At 41.9% G+C, this 17,001-nt stretch overlaps 1 protein-coding gene across 1 annotated transcript in view; it reads left to right on the top strand.

Moving 5' to 3' along the window:
* Positions 1-17,001, top strand: part of LOC103756639 (unconventional myosin-X) — a 124,984-nt gene that overhangs the window by 27,423 nt on the left and 80,560 nt on the right. Inside the window, exon 2 of the mRNA XM_029965021.1 lies at positions 10,606-10,764. Coding sequence (XP_029820881.1) covers positions 10,654-10,764 — 111 coding nt within the window. The 5' untranslated portion in view covers positions 10,606-10,653. The remainder of the gene's footprint in view (positions 1-10,605; positions 10,765-17,001) is intronic.

Genomic DNA, 17,001 nt, shown 5'->3' with positions numbered 1-17,001 from the left:
CTGGTGCACTGCTCTAGGAGTGTGCTGGATCGTACCACCAGTAGCCATGTGCTGTCTTTACTGTGCTCTTTTGCAGCCTGGCTCCTGGCCAGGTCAGTTACCTCACGGCTGGCATGAGGATGGCCCTGGCACTGGAGCCTGCTGGAGTGCTCCTGCAGGTCTGTCAGCTGGTGATATTCAGCCAGCACCAGGCAAGCGATCCATGAAGCTATGATGTCCAGCTGCATCTGACTGGGTTGGACCAGGCCTGACAGAAGGAGTAAGGGAAACCTAAGCCCTATATTGTCTCAGTGCACTGAAATTTGCTGTCAAGGCCATCCATTTCCAAGCCTTTCTTCTGGATCTGTTTTGTTTTTACTCCCTTGCAGCCCTCTGCAACTGCAGCCTTGCAGAGGGAGTGCCCTAGCCCAGTGGCTGTGGTATTCCTGTGCAGGGGGACCAGCTCTCTCCAGGGTGATGCAAGGACCTTTCAACCATTACAGCTGGTGTTGTGGCAGAGCCTCATTGGTTTTGGTAATAATGCAGTGGTGATAAGCACCACAAACTTTCCTGAGAGGAGCTTCCTGCCAAGCAGCTGTACCTGTCAGCAGCTCCCTAGGTAGCTCCTGGTCCCCCCTGTGCGCAGCTTCATGCAGGTGGGACAGTCTCTACAGGGTTTGGGCACCGTTGGTACCCATGGACTATGGGGGCTGTGCCAACAGCCCAGGCAGGATCAGTTCATAGCAAGGTCAGAAGAAGGTAGAGGGATGAAACCCAAAGGCTCATGATGGCATTGCTCAGGTTTTATTTGGTATCCTGGAGAGCATCACTGGTGTGTCACCTTCTCTGGCAGGCCTTCATTTGGAACAGGATTTGCTCTGCAGGGATGGCCCCTTGGAGCTCTGGCTCCCATGGAAGCATTGCTGCGAAGTTGCACACAGGCTGCTCCTATTCTAGTCTCAGAGACAGTCCAGTCAGCTACCTACCAGGGTTTTCCTCTTCTTTGTCTTTGTTTTTAGAAAAAAACCCTATTGAGATGAATTGCGTTGTGTCTCAAAAAAGCTGGTATAATTTGTAGGCTGCTTATTGAACATAGTTGTTCTTGGAAGCAGGGCATTTTTTTCAAATTCAGTCTTGTTCATTCAGTTGCAAGTAGACATTGTTTATCTCATGTGAATCACTGAATAAATATGAATTTGAAACTTAAAGTTTCACTTGTTACTTGCCCTGTAAATGATGTTGACAGGAAAGCTAAGGCTTTCAGTGCCTGCCATTGTCCATCTACTTTTCCATTGTGTGGAAAAGGATGAATAAAGGGTGAGGCTTTTTTAGTGTTTTGTTCTTCCTCCTGAGAAGAGGAAACCATCAGTTTTTACCCCCTTGTCCTTTCAGCTACTAAATCAAAAGGAATATTACCCTTTTGTCTGTTTACTGGGTGCTGCTTAGAGTAACACTGACTTGGAAGGGCCTTTGGTGGGGTATCCCAGAAGAGATGGAGGATTGAACCCATGGGGAACATGGGTCCAGACCTTCTGTTTCTCTGCTATGTGATGGAGTCTGCTCTGGGGTCAGAAGCCTCTTCCCTGGCTTCCTGTGCAGCCAAAGCTGGCTTCCAGTTGAGACCCTGGTGCTGATCAGCTATGTGGCAGGGAGCTGAAGGCCCATCCTGTGGTACATCTCCTGTGTCCTCCCCTTGGACTGCTTCATTCTGTCCAGGATTGTGAGAAAGCTTGAGCAGCTGCGATTCTCCCGTTTCTTTAATCTCAAGAAGAAAGGAGCACTTTTCCATGGTCAAGATGGTACTGGTGACACGCCAGAAATGTTGCACATTTTCTGTAGAGCTACAGTCACAGTATTTATAGGTGGACCTCTTAAACATTGAGCTTTGTGGTGTCTACAGGTACTGTAAATTATACAAGGTCACTTGGAGACAAAGTATAGATGCACTTTTTTTTCCTTGTAAGAATTAGTAGGGACTGCCTAGAGGCTTGGCTTACAATAGTATAATCTAGGTAAAATGGATGTGTTTAATTTGAATTAAATTTCTTACTTGTCTTTGTAGGCAAGCCCAATTGAAAGGTCATAAGTGCTGAACCTCTAATTTGAAGCTTGTTCATACTTGATGACAGAGCTTGTCTATGAACGGAAACAGTTCAGTGTATGGAGTAAACTGCCTCGAAGTGCCTCTCATGGAATAGGTGTTAGGTGGGAAGTGTTGATCAGACAAGCTTATTGACAGTGGTCAGTGTGTAGGGAAACAACAAAGAGGCGCGATTTAGTGGGGTTGCTGAGCTGTGCTGTGGCGATGACCAGGACTGCCATCCTCGTAGTGTGCTTCCCCACACTGTGGAGCTTGGGAGCGAAAAGGGATATTCTGCGTGGGTGTGAGAACCCAAAAGTTGTAGTAGGAAAGCTTTCAGGGGAGGTGCTACAAGCCATCGCTGGTGCTGTCTCCACTGAAGGCTGGGGAGAAGGTGGGGGAAGGTTCTGGGACAGACTCCCAGCACTTGAACCTGGGAGCAGTTACTGACCAGGCCTCAATGAGTCTGAGCAGGGATATGAAAAGTGGACTGAGAGGAAGGGTTTGGAACGGATTTGGTTGATAGGACGAAGAACAAAGACTGAAAATGGCAGGAACTAAAGTGAGCAGAAGTTAAGAATAAAGTACAGGATTACACACAATTTACAGGTTATGTTTTACTCAACTAATTGGGAAGGTACAGTAATGTGCTAAGTGGTCATTTAGACACTTCGCATTAGAGATCAAGATTAATATCTAACTGGAAAGGGAGGCTGGGGAGTGGGGTGATTCCTAGCATAAATGGGGAGGAATTTTACAGAATGGGTGACTGATTCTCAGTTGATGTGTGTATGGGATTGTTGCTTGAAGAAAAGGCCAGTTAGTCACAATAGTAATGATATCTGTTTGGTAATATTTTTTTCTTGACATCAATAGATGCCTTACATAAGATTATTTCATTTTCCTTCATAGTTTAATAGCTAAGAAACTTCATTGTGGCATTTTCTTAGTTGCTTTGAATGAGATTAAATTATGTTACATCAAAGCAAGCCTTGGGCCCTGGTACATCTTGTTTCCTGAAGGATTATTTTGGGACAACAAGGTGGATGTCTAAGGTCAACTGTTGCAGAGAAATAGTAAATTACTGGACAAAAACATTTCTTGGGTCGCAGTCTTGTCATGATTAACCATAGAATTTTAAAATCTCAGTAGTTCATCTGCTTTACATTTGGTCTTAAACTACTTTTGATTTATAAGAGAGCCTCCTTGTCCTGTATTTTAAGTATCTGCTTAGACAGTAGATATCTTCAGGAAAAAAGAGTAAACTACTACATTTTAATTTTTTGTTTAATCTCTGGGTCCTTGGACTTGTCATGATTTATTTTCTTTCCTGGAACGTCGCATTCCACAGCTTGTAATGTGAGCTCAAGGCCTCTTTTTTCTGCTTGGACTCATGTATAAAGACATTTTGTAAGATTTATTGCATTCTTTTAGCTTCTAAACACGAGGGAAACACAAATGATGATCCTCAGTTCAGACCAACAGCAGAGAATGAAAAAAGAATTGGTATTCTTAAGTGGGTGTTTCTCAGTACAGTTCTGTGTGTTTTACTGGGCTGTGCTCATCTCTGCTATGGTGCCTTAGAAAACCAAGGGCACTGATGTTGTGAACACACGAACCAAATCCTCTGGAGCTGCTCTTGAGTCATGTGGATTTTCATGGACATCACCATAGCCATTGCAATTGACTCTCTGAAAAGCTCACATAGAACAGTCTCTGCAGCAGTGACAGAAGGGCTTCACTTTTTGGGTCAATTAGATTTGCTTTCTGGTGCTTGTGGGCTGCCCAGATGATGTAGCAGTTGGTTCACTAATATCATTGGCATTATTGGAAACATAGTGGTTGGTTGTATATTTTTGGTTTGTAAACCTGTCTCAGATAACTTCTATACAATACTTCTTTGTCTTCACTTTCCCCATCTTACTGAATTTTGTATTTGCTATATTTTACATTATCCCTCTGGTTATATGGATTTGAGCAACTTAATTTAAATCCAGTGAGTGACAAGACTTTGATATTTCTGTTTTCTGTGTTTGCATACCAGGATTATCTTGTGTAAGACCCTGCAGTTTGTAGAGTACACCTAGAGTTGCTAAAAAATTTTCGAGAGGGCAGCAGAGGGAGATTGGTTGCTCCATTTCTGTTACCCCTACCAAGAAACCCTCTTGATTTATTGCAATAACACTGGTGGCAGGGACCTCAGCACTCAGTACTTGGCATCAGTTAGGCAGTACCACATCCAGTGTGTGTTACTGATGGTGAGGCTGATGGCAGGTGACCAGCTGACGTGGCTGCTGCCTGCATGGTGGGTGACAGCTGTGACTGGTGGTCCGGCTCGAGGCTGCAGGCAGGCATCTTGTCCCCATCTGGAGAGTGGGGAGCCAGTGCCCATGGCCACCTTTTGTTCTCAACTAATTAACAGTCTTTGAATTAAAGAAAGAAAGAAACTTGAGCCCTTGCTGGCTGGGGGTTGTGTTTGGGAGGGGTGATGGTTCAGGTCACTGTGTGGAAGGGGTGTTTTAAAATGCTTGCAACACGTAAGCTTTTCAGTAGACTGTGTTGCAGAAAATAGTTTCAGTAATGATCTAGCTTGCTTCAGGGCTTCCACAGAGCAGACAAGCCTACTTCTATCTTTAAATAAAAATCTCACAGAATTCTCACTAAAACAATGAAGATTGTTAAATTCAAATACTAAATTGTTGATCAGGAAACTTTTGGAGTACCTTCTGCCTTCCTCCCATCTAATATGGATCATCAGCATGAGGCCAAAACCCCATCTCCTTGTGAAAAACACCCTGAGAGGTTCAGTTGTGTGTGGGCTCTGTGCAGGCTGGAAATCCCAAGTATGACTTTTAGCTTTTGAAAGAAGTGGGGATTGTGGGTTTTTTGATGTACATAAGTACTTAATTCAGCATTCTCTTAAACTCACTTGACTCGGCTGTTGTGAAATCTCTTGATGCCATTTAATGACCTGATTCAAGCAGGATTTGTTTTTCACTTGGCATCATGTCATGAAATGATACAGTAAAAGAGAAAGCATGTGTAGTCCTGTCATTGAGGGCCTACTCTGACGTACTTTGCTAATAAATTGTATTAAAAATTAAATCTTTTGTTAAAATACAATTTCTGTTAGATCCTGAGTTTAGGGGTATTTTTTCTGTGCAGCAAATTAATTTTACATTGTTTTGTGATATTCCCCTTAAATGGAAGGCTTGAAAGACAACTTTTTTTTCTTTTTTTTTTTTTTCTCATACCAGTTTAATTGTGCGGGATAGCATTGATCCCCCAGCTTTTTAGGTCGTTTCCTCATTTAAGTCCCTTTTTAGTGTGTTCATCACAGCACCAATAAGCTGTGGAAGCAACAGTAGAACAGTTTTGAAGTATTCTCCTTTCCCAGTGAAATGCACTTGACTCTTGTTTAGCTGAGTTTGCTGTTTTGTCTTGTATTTCTTGAGCTTGTTCTTTTGTTTTTGTTCTTTGCATCAGTCCATCCTGTCTGAACCTCTAATTTTCGCTTCCATAATAATATTTAGAATTCCTATTTTGCATGCTGTCTCTTTCAAGTTTAATTTAGAGTTTTCCATGTATTCAGTTTGTTTGTTATCTTGAACCATTTATATCTAGAAAGGAAAGGAGTTTTTGCTGAATTCTCATTTAGGGTTGTCTTAAATCTTATTCTAGTTTCCTGCGTACTTCACTTGACGTTCCAGAAATGTCAGCAAGGTCCTTGAGGATGGATGCTCCTGCACTCTGCCAACAGAGTCCTCTTGAAGTTCAGGAGCCAACTTGGTCATCTTCCTCTTCTTTGTGCTGACCCTGCAGAATGGCTCTTAGTTCCTATTTCCTGAGGATTTCAAGTGCTGTAACATTTCATAACATGATCTTCTAATTAGTAACGATAAAGTTCAACATAGCTTTTCCATGTCCTTATCCTAATAAGAGTGTGATTCAAGATGAAATAATACAAAGCAGGCCTTTCAGGGCTTGAGCAGCAGGGCTGCAAAAAGCCCATTTTAAGGAGTTGAGGTCTGTGCATGTGATCCTGCAGTCCTGTCTCATGACTTGGATCTCGTTAGATGATTTTGACTGAGTTTTTACCATGGTTCTGGTAAAAATTAAAAGTAAAGGAAAAGTAGCTACCCGATGTTGGGGAAGAGGTCTTCCTCCTCTCTAATTTGTGTGGCAGCCATTATTAGTGGTTGGTGTGTTTTCTAGCTGGTCAATGCACTATCCTATCTCTGACCCAACTCACAGAACCGTTTCCTCACCCAAACAAGAAGGCAGTGGGAGAGATGAAAGTATGTGAACAACGAGCCTGAAGAAGAGAAAATAGTAGTTTGAGTGGGAAGGATGAATCTGCAGAGACCATCTTCAGTAGTGCTGCCATGCACAAGTCAGTTGTCACATTGTTTTTCTTGGTGTGTTTCTGTGAATTCTTTACATTAATTAGCATGCTCAGTGATGTATGGGGTGCTCTGCCTACTCTACTAACCTGTGTATTACATATCAAAGAACAGACATCACAAATATGGAGATTATCCTCCTAGAAGTGATGTTTTACTTCCTTTCCATGTTCACAGGGTAGGTGCCAGCCCATTTTGGTTTCCTGATTGTCTTATTGAGTCTATTTTTCCGTATCCAGGATGATACATAGCCTTTGTTAAGTTGCTTACTTTTTAGGATTTGCTCTCTTTAAATCCCTTTTATTTCCAAATCTTTCAGCTTGTGGTATTTATGTTCTGCAGTGTGACTTTTGGGTTTTTTGTTATGGTTCTTCTGACGAGGAACTGCAGTTTATTACTTTTGAGATGTAACTATCTCTAATTCCGCTTGTGCTCTGTGTGGTTAGTCTTGGGACTGCAAACACACTTTTCAGCCCCAAAAGTTTTGCTGTGAATTTATGCTTTCCACATTCATTATGTCTATTAGATATCTGGACCTCATGCTCCTGTATCATGTACAAGTGGCTGCTTTCTCTGTTGATATGGTTTGAAGCTGGCTCCCAAGTCTCCAAACCTTACCACAAGAAGTCATCCCCCCCCCGAAGCTCAGGAGAAGAGGGAGAAAAAAACAACCAAGAAAACCGAAATGAGAGAGAGAGCTAAAGCAATATATATAAATATATTTACACTTATGTTACAGTTATATACAATTGAAATATATATATACAGTTTCACAAGGGAAAGGGAAGGGGGAAGTGAAAAGGAACAAAACCAAAATAGAATATATATATATATATCCCGACTAGTAGCCCAATATCTAACAACTAAAATAGTTAGCAAAGAAATATCTCACTACTCTCCTTGGGACAACCAAGAGTCGCTCTGGAACGATCGCCAGCAACCTCTGTCTCCCAAGGTCGACCGGGCTTTACCAGGCCTCGCTCCCCAACACGGCAGACTCAACAGCAGGGAACCTGCACCTCCAAGCCGCCGGAAGGAAAGAGAGAGAAGGCCTCTCCTCCTTTCTTGTTATAGCCCAACTTACGTAAAAATCGTAGGGAATACTGGGTAAATCTGGACCCTTCCTTGGTTACAAACTGGTCACCAAGGAAGGCCTAGCCCAAACTACCACACTGTCCATTCTCTCTGCCCTATACAAATCCTTGTCCTGTCATCTTGATGTTTGTTCACTGCAAAATAAGGCTCTGATCTCTCTGTACCTGTTTTTTTCTCTCAGTTAGGGACTGTGCTTCGGATACTCTGAATCTATAGGAACTTTCTGATGGTTTACTCACGTATCCTGTTTATGTCTGTGATGCTGCCCAGTGTTAGAAATTTGTTTCCTGGATCTCCTTTCTCCCCTAGCCTTCCTTTGGCATGCTTTCTGCTTGTGTAAGTGACATCTGTAACGGTGCAATGGCCTGTGCCAGCATTTGTTATACCTAGGATACTATTTTAATGAACAAATATGTTCAGACAGTACTCCTCTGTCAGCTGGTAAGATATCCAAGTACAGAGCTTTGTGTTTATTCTGATCTACCTTCAGCCTCTTGCTTCTTCAGCCTCTTTTTTGTGCTGATCTCAGCAGGACAGACAACATCACTGTTTTCCTGGATGGCCTCCTACGATGACACTTGTTCAGTCTTTCATTACCAGGAGCATATGTAAGGTTTTATGCTGAAAAACCTCAGAGGGGTTTTTTCCTTCTGCACAGAGGTAACCCCTTAGGCAGTGCTGCACAATGCGACCCCCAGCCTGCAGCAGCAGCCCCCCAGTGCTCACTGGTGCTTGGGCTGATGGTTATGTCTCTGCTTCCATCTGCTTGATAAATATTAGTTTAAAGGATTTTGGAAGGGTTTTGGTTTTTTCTAATGTTCCACATTATCGAAGTATTTGCATTAATTCCATGCTTTGACTTCCTTACACTGAAATGGTACCATTAGCAGGGACGAATAATGCCTGAGGAGCATTGGCTATGAGAAGCAGGCATATGTCTGTAAGGGTGATGTGCCAAGATGTAAATTAAAAGGAAATGGGATGCTGAATTCGAAATCTATTGTTTTATATTCTTTAGTGATGTTATTGGTATTCATAAAAGTTTAGGTAGATTGAGGATGTGTATATCTTAGCATTCTACCTGGTGGATGAGGGGAAGGCTGTGGATATAGTCTGCCTGAAGTTCAGCAAAGCCTTTGACATCTTCTCCCACAGCATACTCCTGAAAAAGCTGGCAGCCCACGGCTTGGACAGGGGCACTCTGTGCTGGATTAGGAACTGGCTGGAGGGCCGGGCCGAGAGAGTGGTGGTGAACGGAGCTGCATCCAGTTGGCAGCTGGTCACTAGTGGTGTCCCCCAGGGATCAGTGTTGGGCCCAGTTCTGTTTAATATCTTTATCGATGATTTAGATGAGGGAATTGAGTCCACCATCAGCAAGTGTGCAGATGACACTAAGTTGGTGGGGGGAGTGTCGATCAGCTGGAAGGCAGGAGGGCTCTACAGAGGGACCTGGACAGGCTGGAGAGTTGGGCTGATTCCAACGGGATGAGGTTCAAGAAGGCCAAGTGCTGGGTCCTGCACTTTGCCCACAACAACCCCATACAGTGCTACAGGCTGGGCACAGAGTGGCTGGAGAGCAGCCAGACAGAAAGGGACCTGGAAGTCTGGATTGACAGAAAGCTGAACATGAGCCAGCAGTGTGCCCAGGTGGCCAAGAAGGCCAATGGCATCCTGGCCTGGATCAAGAACAGTGCGGTCAGCAGGACCAGGGAAGTGATTCTTCCCCTGGACTCAGCACTGGTGAGGCCACACCTGGAGTGCTGTGTCCAGTTCGGGGCCCTTCAGTTCAGGAAGGATATTGAGGTGCTGGAGCAGGTCCAGAGAAGAGCGACAAGGCTGGTGAAGGGACTCGAGCACAGGTCCTATGAGGAGAGGCTGAGGGAACTGGGGTTGTTCAACTTGGAGAAGAGGAGGCTCAGGGGAGACCTCATCACTCTCTACAACTCCCTGACAGGAGGTTGTAGCCGGGTGGGGATTGGTCTCATCTCCCAGGCAGCTATCAAGTAAGAAAAGAGGGCATGGTCTTAAGCTCTGCCAGGGGAGGTTCAGGTTAGATATTAGGAATTAATTCTTTACAGAGAGGGTAATCAGGCATTGGAATGGGCTGCCCAGGGAAGTGGTGGATTCTCTGTCCCTGGAGGCTTTTAAGATGAGACTGGATGTGGCACTGAGTGCCATGGTCTAGTAACCACGGTGGTAGTGGATCAGGGGTTGGATTTGATGATCTCAGAGGTCCCTTCCAACTTGGCTGATTCTATGGTTCTGTGACAGGGTGGTGTTGGGTCATGGGTTGGACTTGATCTCAGAGGTCTTTTCCAACCTGGTTGATTCTGTGATTCTGGAATATTTGTGATAGTTTTATGGAAGATCTGTAGAAGGGTTTTCTGACTGAGCTTTTTTAGAGTTTTTACTGTTTGTGTGGAACTAGCTTCAGAAATTAATCTCAGAAGTCAATTAATTAGAAATCTGTTGGCTCATGCATTTCCAAATATCTGATGCATGCTGAACTGAGCATGCTACTTACATTAGGAGTAATGACCACTTCCTGACTGGAAAGTTGAATAGAAACATTTAAGTGGATTTCAGATCAAACAGATGAACACTTGCAGGCTATTAGAGCAATAATTTTTGTTTTCTGTTTTGCACTGTAAAACATTTCCTTCCGGAGTAATTTGACTGTAAGTGGGGTTTACTGTAAGGGGTGTTTTTTTGTTTGGTTAGTTTAGGATTTTGGGGAATGATTATTGCTTGGTTTATTTTTCTCTCAATAAAGTCTAACAGTAGTCCAGTGTGAAACGAGATTGCATTTGCCCTTAAACAGGAAAAGATCTCAGTGCACTGTCAGATACCCACGTAGGTATCTGGGGCTTCAGTTGTTATCAGAGAAGCTGTACGAGAGGGTATCACTGGAAAGCTATTATATTTTACAAGTCTGCACACTGATAAACTGGTTAAGAAATAGGAATGGGTATGAAAGCTCCGTTCTCAGATGGAAGTGTTTGAATGTGTGCTCTGATTATTATATTGTCTTTATTTCCCCTCTTTCAGGTATTCACTTATAAGCAGAGCACGATCACACACCAAAAAGTAACGCCTATGCATCAAACAAGCACAGAGAGTGTGGAAGACATGGCAGCACTTGTAGATCTCCACGAAGGCTCCATTATGCACAACTTATTCCAGCGATATCAGCAAGATAAAATCTACGTAAGTTTTTTCTAAACTTTAGAAAAATATCCAGAGGGAACGTTTTTGAATGTTTTAAGTGCTGTATATGTTTTGCTGTTCTGTGCTATCTCCTCTCCTAATGTTCTCCAGTTCTTTATGTGTCCACATAAAGCTGAAGTCTGCCTCATCTAGTGACTTCTCATCAACAGTGATGGAAGGAGAAGGTAGCTCAGGACTGGCCAGGCAATCCTTCGAAAGCCTTGAAAAACTGGCACTTTCAGTGACAGGGTCGTGTAAAGGGCTCTTGTTTTTCTCTTCTCCTTTAGACTCTGCCCCAACAATATGTCCTGTATATATCACCACAGAGGATGTGGTGGAATTTAGTCTGTCACTGCCATTTGAGATCCTGCCAGGCCAAGATCCAATCCTGATCAGCTTCCCCTCTTCTACTGTAGTAGAAAGGGTATTAGGAAAGAAGCATTACGATTGTCAAGCTGAGGATTTGTGCCATTAAATACAAATAGTTGGAGTTTGGAGTCTGTTAGTCAGTTTCAAAAACTATGCATTAGTCCACACAGAATTCTTTTTTTTAACTCTGTCATGAAGCTTTTATCATTAGATTTACCTGCGCCTGAAATATTTTTGTTAATCTTGAACTAACTAAATATGAATCTTTCCTGAATCTGGAAGTACACTAAATGGGAGAAAGATAGAAGGAATATTAGCAGCAGTTGCAGATTGCAAAATCAAACTCTTTAGTGGTTCAGTGGTGGGTCGTTTTGTTGGTTTAGTTTTGTTTTTTTTTATTATAATTGCAGAACACAAATGACTTTTGTTTGCATCACATGTCTAGGCCCTTGATTTGGCCATATACATGCTTTATTTAAAGCTTCATCTATTAAGTTTGGCTTCTTTATTTTTAAATATAAACATATAAAAGTGTAAAATTAAATGTTCTATATATTTAGAAATTTCTTTATGATAAAAAGCAAAAAAGGGCATAATGAAATAGTATTCCTGTGCACATTACCCTTAAAGTGGCTTGCAGGGGGAATCCTAAATGTTGAGGCAGTTCTCTTTACATGAGTCTTTATTTATGGGTTTTTTTCTCAAATTAAATTAACCATTTTTCATTTCAGAAAAATCAGTAAACAAAAAATTAATAGCATATGTGAACAGTCCTGCATGTGAGGAAAAACAGCTACCTGATAAAAGTTTAGTTTTCCATCAGTGTTGTCAGATTAGAATATGATACTCAATATGAGTCAAAATAAAAAAAATATTGGTTTTTGAGTCATGATGTGCACTCAGAGGACATGTCTGTTTTTTAAAAGCATTTGTGTATGTGGGTGATTTTTTTGGTGAGGCATAGAATAACCTTATTCTGAAGAGACATGCCCTAGCTTATTTCTTAGCTTGTCAAGGCAAGTTTAGGGTGTTCTGATCCTTGGTGCTTTGCATGGTGTAGGTTCCTAGACAAACAGGTTTATGTGTGCTGTTAATGATGACAGATCTCCAGTTGCTACTGAATAGCATTGTCCCTTTAGTTTTGCTAATTTAACTCCTTAATCTTTTGAATCCACTTCACCTGAAACACGCTTGAAAAGGTGGTGGTGTGTTTTGAAATGCATATGAAAGCCTCCCTGTTGTCCTGTATATGTAATCAGGACTGGATTTAAGAAGCATCTTCTTTTCTCCAGCCTCATTGGTACCCCACTCCTGCTGTGCCAGTGGTAGTGTTTTAACAGGAGAGGTCTTCAGGAGGAAAAACACCAAGGAAAGCTGATTAAATGCCTTGAGTAATTTTGTGAAACTCCATAAATATAGAAGCATGTATTGTAGGAGAGGTTGTTGTCATTGTACAATGAACTGTGTCTTTTCAAACCAAAATTTTTTAACTCTGTCAAACAGTTCAATTATATTTTAATGTTTAATGTTTAAAGAGAAAAAAAAGACTGAGAGGTACATTAAGTTTACCTTTGTTGAAGGTGTACTTGCAGCTGATCATTCATACTTGCTTGATCATTCTGCTTTGGGACCAAACTAGTTCCGGTATAGGACAATAGAAGCCATTGAAGTTCAAGTCAGGACCAATCAAAACTTTCCAGATTGTACATTTGCCATCTCCCTTGGCCAGGAATTGCTTCATCTACTGCACACATTGTCTCTTGTATCTGCCTCATCACCTTGGCTGTATTTGTCCCATGTGCATTGGGGATAAACTGGGAAGGCATGTGCCACTCTCCACTGTGGGCTAAGGGGCTGATCATCCCTTTGAAAGACTTCTTGTCATCCCTGAATACAAACCACCATATAATTGCTGTGTCCTGGCATTTAGCTTATGAGTCCTTTCTTACTTCAGTTTTATGCTCCTCCTTGTTCACAGTCTGAGTAGGGGAAAAAGATATGCAAAGGTGTACGCTGGCATTTTATGAGTTACAGGCTTGTACTATTACAAGTATGTTAGTGTGGTTCTTGAGTCTGGCAGCTTTTTGTTAGTTTTCTCAGTGGCATTGAGACCAGGAAGCATCTTTGTACCTTAATAAGGAATACGCTTAGTTGGGACTTAAGTTTTGGGGGTTGCTTCTTCCCACACACATAAAAATTATATGAAGTTCAGTATACTAAATTGTAGTGTAAAGTATGTATGATTTTAAAAATATAGAAGAAACAATTAAATGGAAATTTAAACAGTTACTTTCTCAGAAATACAATTATTTATGCAGATTTTCCACTGTTAACTTGTGGTTTTTTGTATTTGAAGAACTTTTTCTCCAGCAGTGAGCATTTAAATAAATATCTTCAGATGTTTGAGCTCAGTTTAATCTTCCCTTACTTGATAACATCTTTGTTTCACATAATCATACCCATGTTCCTAAACTTTTCACTGCTTCCTAATTAATACTATAAAGTCATTTGCTATGGATGCCAAGTTTTGTCAAACATGTCAGTGACTTTCTTTGCTGCTCCCAACAACTGCAGCTATAAAGGGACAGCAGAGGATTTTCTGTATTTCTTGCTATTTCTTGGACAGGGAAGAAGAAGGATCTAGCACACAGTGTTCTTAGTGTGAATGATACCTGGCTCTGAATATAATGAGTTGAGGCTCTTAGCTGATTCTGTGCTGTTTGCAAGAAGGTGAATGACAAAAAGTTGTTCTTGTCTATGTGCAACCATCTTTTTGCAACAGCGTCAAGTCTGTTGACATCTGCTTGTAATAACCTTTTGTCTGAATTTCTGTAAAAGAGTGTATGCTTTCCCTTTTTGTCCTGTGAGAAGGATAGGATGTACAAGTCCTTTCTTGGTTCCTTAAAGTAGACTCCTGTCTGGTACTTTTTCAGGCTTTGTGATTAATACTGCTTTTATCTGAAACTTTGCTTCTGGGCTATTACTGCATTTGTTGTCCAGGAAAGGACAACTCTTAGGATGACAGTGATCACATGGTCCAGGAACTTTCATTGCTACTTCCTCTCCCATTTTACTCCCTTTGGGAACACCCAAGGGATACAGAAGGTCCAGCTTCTAGACATCAGCATACAAGATTTGATGCTTGTCTTTGAATGCTCAGATTAGCTTGCATTCTAGGCTGGTATGTGGCAAAATATGGAAATATAAACACTAGTGCTAAAAATGGAAGGTGCCCATGTTTGAACACAGAGCCTTTTGTGAAGGCACATGGGGGATTTGGTCACCTCTGAAGCAAGACCATCACAGGACACAGGATGTGGAGAGGGCAAGTGCTGTGGCAGCCGTTCTTGTTGACGTTCAAAGGTGGATTGTTCCCAGAGCTGTTGATTCTGGTTCACTTTTAGTTAAGTACACACTACAGAGGAGACCAGCTTAGCCTTGGAGAGGACGCCATAAACCACACAGCATGGATTGTGCTGCAAGACGCACAAATTATAGTGTTTGGGCTGGCTCTGGGATGAGCTGTGGGTGTCTTGTCTGTGGCCAGCAGTTAGTTACTGATGCAGGCAGCAAATTTCAGGAGAGCAGAGCAGAAGATGAGTGCAGCTTTTGCTGAGGTGAGAGGCAGGTCGGAAATAACAGCAATATAGGTTGTGCAGGTCAGGGCAGAGGTTTTCAGTGTCAGATCCACCCTCATTTGCATGAGTTCAAGCAATAAACAATTTTCAAAGCACTTCTGATTAGTTTTTTTCTTTTGAATTAAGCTGTGAAGTGCTAGGTAGGCACGTTCCCCTTTGAAGTGATGATGATCTGGCACGTGCCTGTCTTGTTTAGTTGGAAGATGTTCACCTGTGTCCAGAGAGGCATGCTGCATGGGCTGAGGTGTGGCGGTCCCCCTGCTGCCCTCCCCTGCTGCACAGAGTGACCTCCAGGTTGTCCAACAGTTGGGTGTGGTGGCCAGGAAGGGTGAGGGACAACATAATCTATTTTTATTCACTTTCAAATTAGGGCTGCAGTTTGCCCACCAGTGATTATAACCATCTGTTATGTTTGCGTGCATGTATGTGAGAAGTTCTGTACCAGCCACGTCGACATGTAGTGCTGTACCAGCCACATCCACATCAGAGGGAGGACGATGGTAATTAGGAGCTCAGTTTTTGTGGTTGGCTTCTTTTCTCTCTTCAACTGAAGCAACAAACATAGTATAACTTGGATGGAAAAGCAACATTTATCCGATTTTTTAAAAAGGTGTTAAACTGGAAAACTTATCTCTTCCCTGACAAGGTTGCTTACAGAGCTCCTAGACATGTCATTACACTAAATTCTCAGTTCTGTCTGTTCTTAGAAGGTATATTCAGTTATTTATGCATTGATTTTTAAATCTGTTAGTGTTTATTTACTTAAGCAACATGCTCAGTTGTAGTTTTTGAAGCTTGCAGTAATTAGATAATTTATCTCCCTTAAAGTCATGAGAGTTCCCATAGGCAACTAGTTGATGTTTGTGCAGTATTAATCAATAATCACCATAGGGTTTTTTTTTCTAATTCTGCTTGCAGACACAGACACTTTAGTATCTAGGTCAGTTGCTCTCTGTGTCTTGTTTGTCTAGGTTTTGAATTTTTTTTTTCCTGAGTTCAGTAAAATTCATTTCAGATCCAGTGCAGTTGCTCTGTGCCATGTTACGATGGTCAGCGGGAAGTGAATGTTCCTGCATGTTACTGAGAAAATGGCAGGGCACACTAAAGTCATGGTTAAATGCAGACAGACATAATTCATACACTTTGATAGCACTCCTGTTCAAGTGTCTTCTAACATGGACACAAGTTGCAGGTAAAGGCAGAGAAACAAAGGAAGATCGGTAGAAACTAATAGTCATAGAATCATTGAGGCTGGGAAAGACCTCCAACGTCCAAGTCCACCTTTCGACTGGATACCACCATGCCCACTAAACCATAGCCCCAAAGTGTTTACTTATAAAGATGAAAACTCATGACTAGTTTCTTAAATGGAAATACTTGGACACGCCCCCTGCAGAAACTGAACCTAAAAAGAATGTGTATCAAGGCCCCCTACAAAATCCTGGGCAGCTTAACAGCCTTGGTCCTTGGCCTGTCATGCTCAGTGTTGTAAGTAAGTGTGGGCCATTGACTTAAAAAAACCCAAACAATAGTACACACAAATTGTGTCATTAATTAGTACCATAAAACATATATATATATATAAGTATAGTACCTTTAAACCAAACCCTTAGTTGTTACATTAGTCCCTAGAACTACATTTATCCTGGTCTTGTCTGCAACCCAACTGTGGTTACACAGTTCCTCTCCAGAGGCATTCAGTGCTGTAGAGCAGTACTAAGTAATTGGTTTACAGGATCTGCTCCATGGTCACTGAGGAAACTTTTGTTTATTTAACTGCTGCGCTCTTACAGTAGAAAAATTTTAAACGTGTGCTGATGAATCACAGTGTTTTTCACACCTTCTTGCGCTACTGGGAAGATGGGGTAAATTTTTCTCCACCAGCTCTTTCCATGGAAATGCAGAGGGCAGAGAACACTGTTGCTAAGACTGCATGGCAAGTGTCTATACATAGCCACTTACCTCCATGATTAGAATGTTATGCTTGCACACATCAGATAATGTTTTCAAAATGTAGTTCAAAGTGAGTTCCTGTCTCCAAGCATTAATTACAGCTTCCATTTCACATCTGTTACTAGAGAGCAGCAGACAAAGATCTATAAAAACACAGCAGGCTTTTAATTGGAAATCTAGTGAAATTTATTCCTGGTGATTGTTATTTCTAAAGGATAGTCAGTTATATAGATCAACAATTATCTACCACAGGCAAATTATCATTATTTTTTATTTG

This window comes from Manacus vitellinus, unplaced genomic scaffold (genome assembly GCF_001715985.3).
Source record: "Manacus vitellinus isolate BGI_N305 unplaced genomic scaffold, ASM171598v3 scaffold_89_pilon, whole genome shotgun sequence".
Classification (NCBI taxonomy): domain Eukaryota; kingdom Metazoa; phylum Chordata; class Aves; order Passeriformes; family Pipridae; genus Manacus; species Manacus vitellinus.
This window is presented reverse-complemented; position numbering and strand designations above follow the sequence as displayed.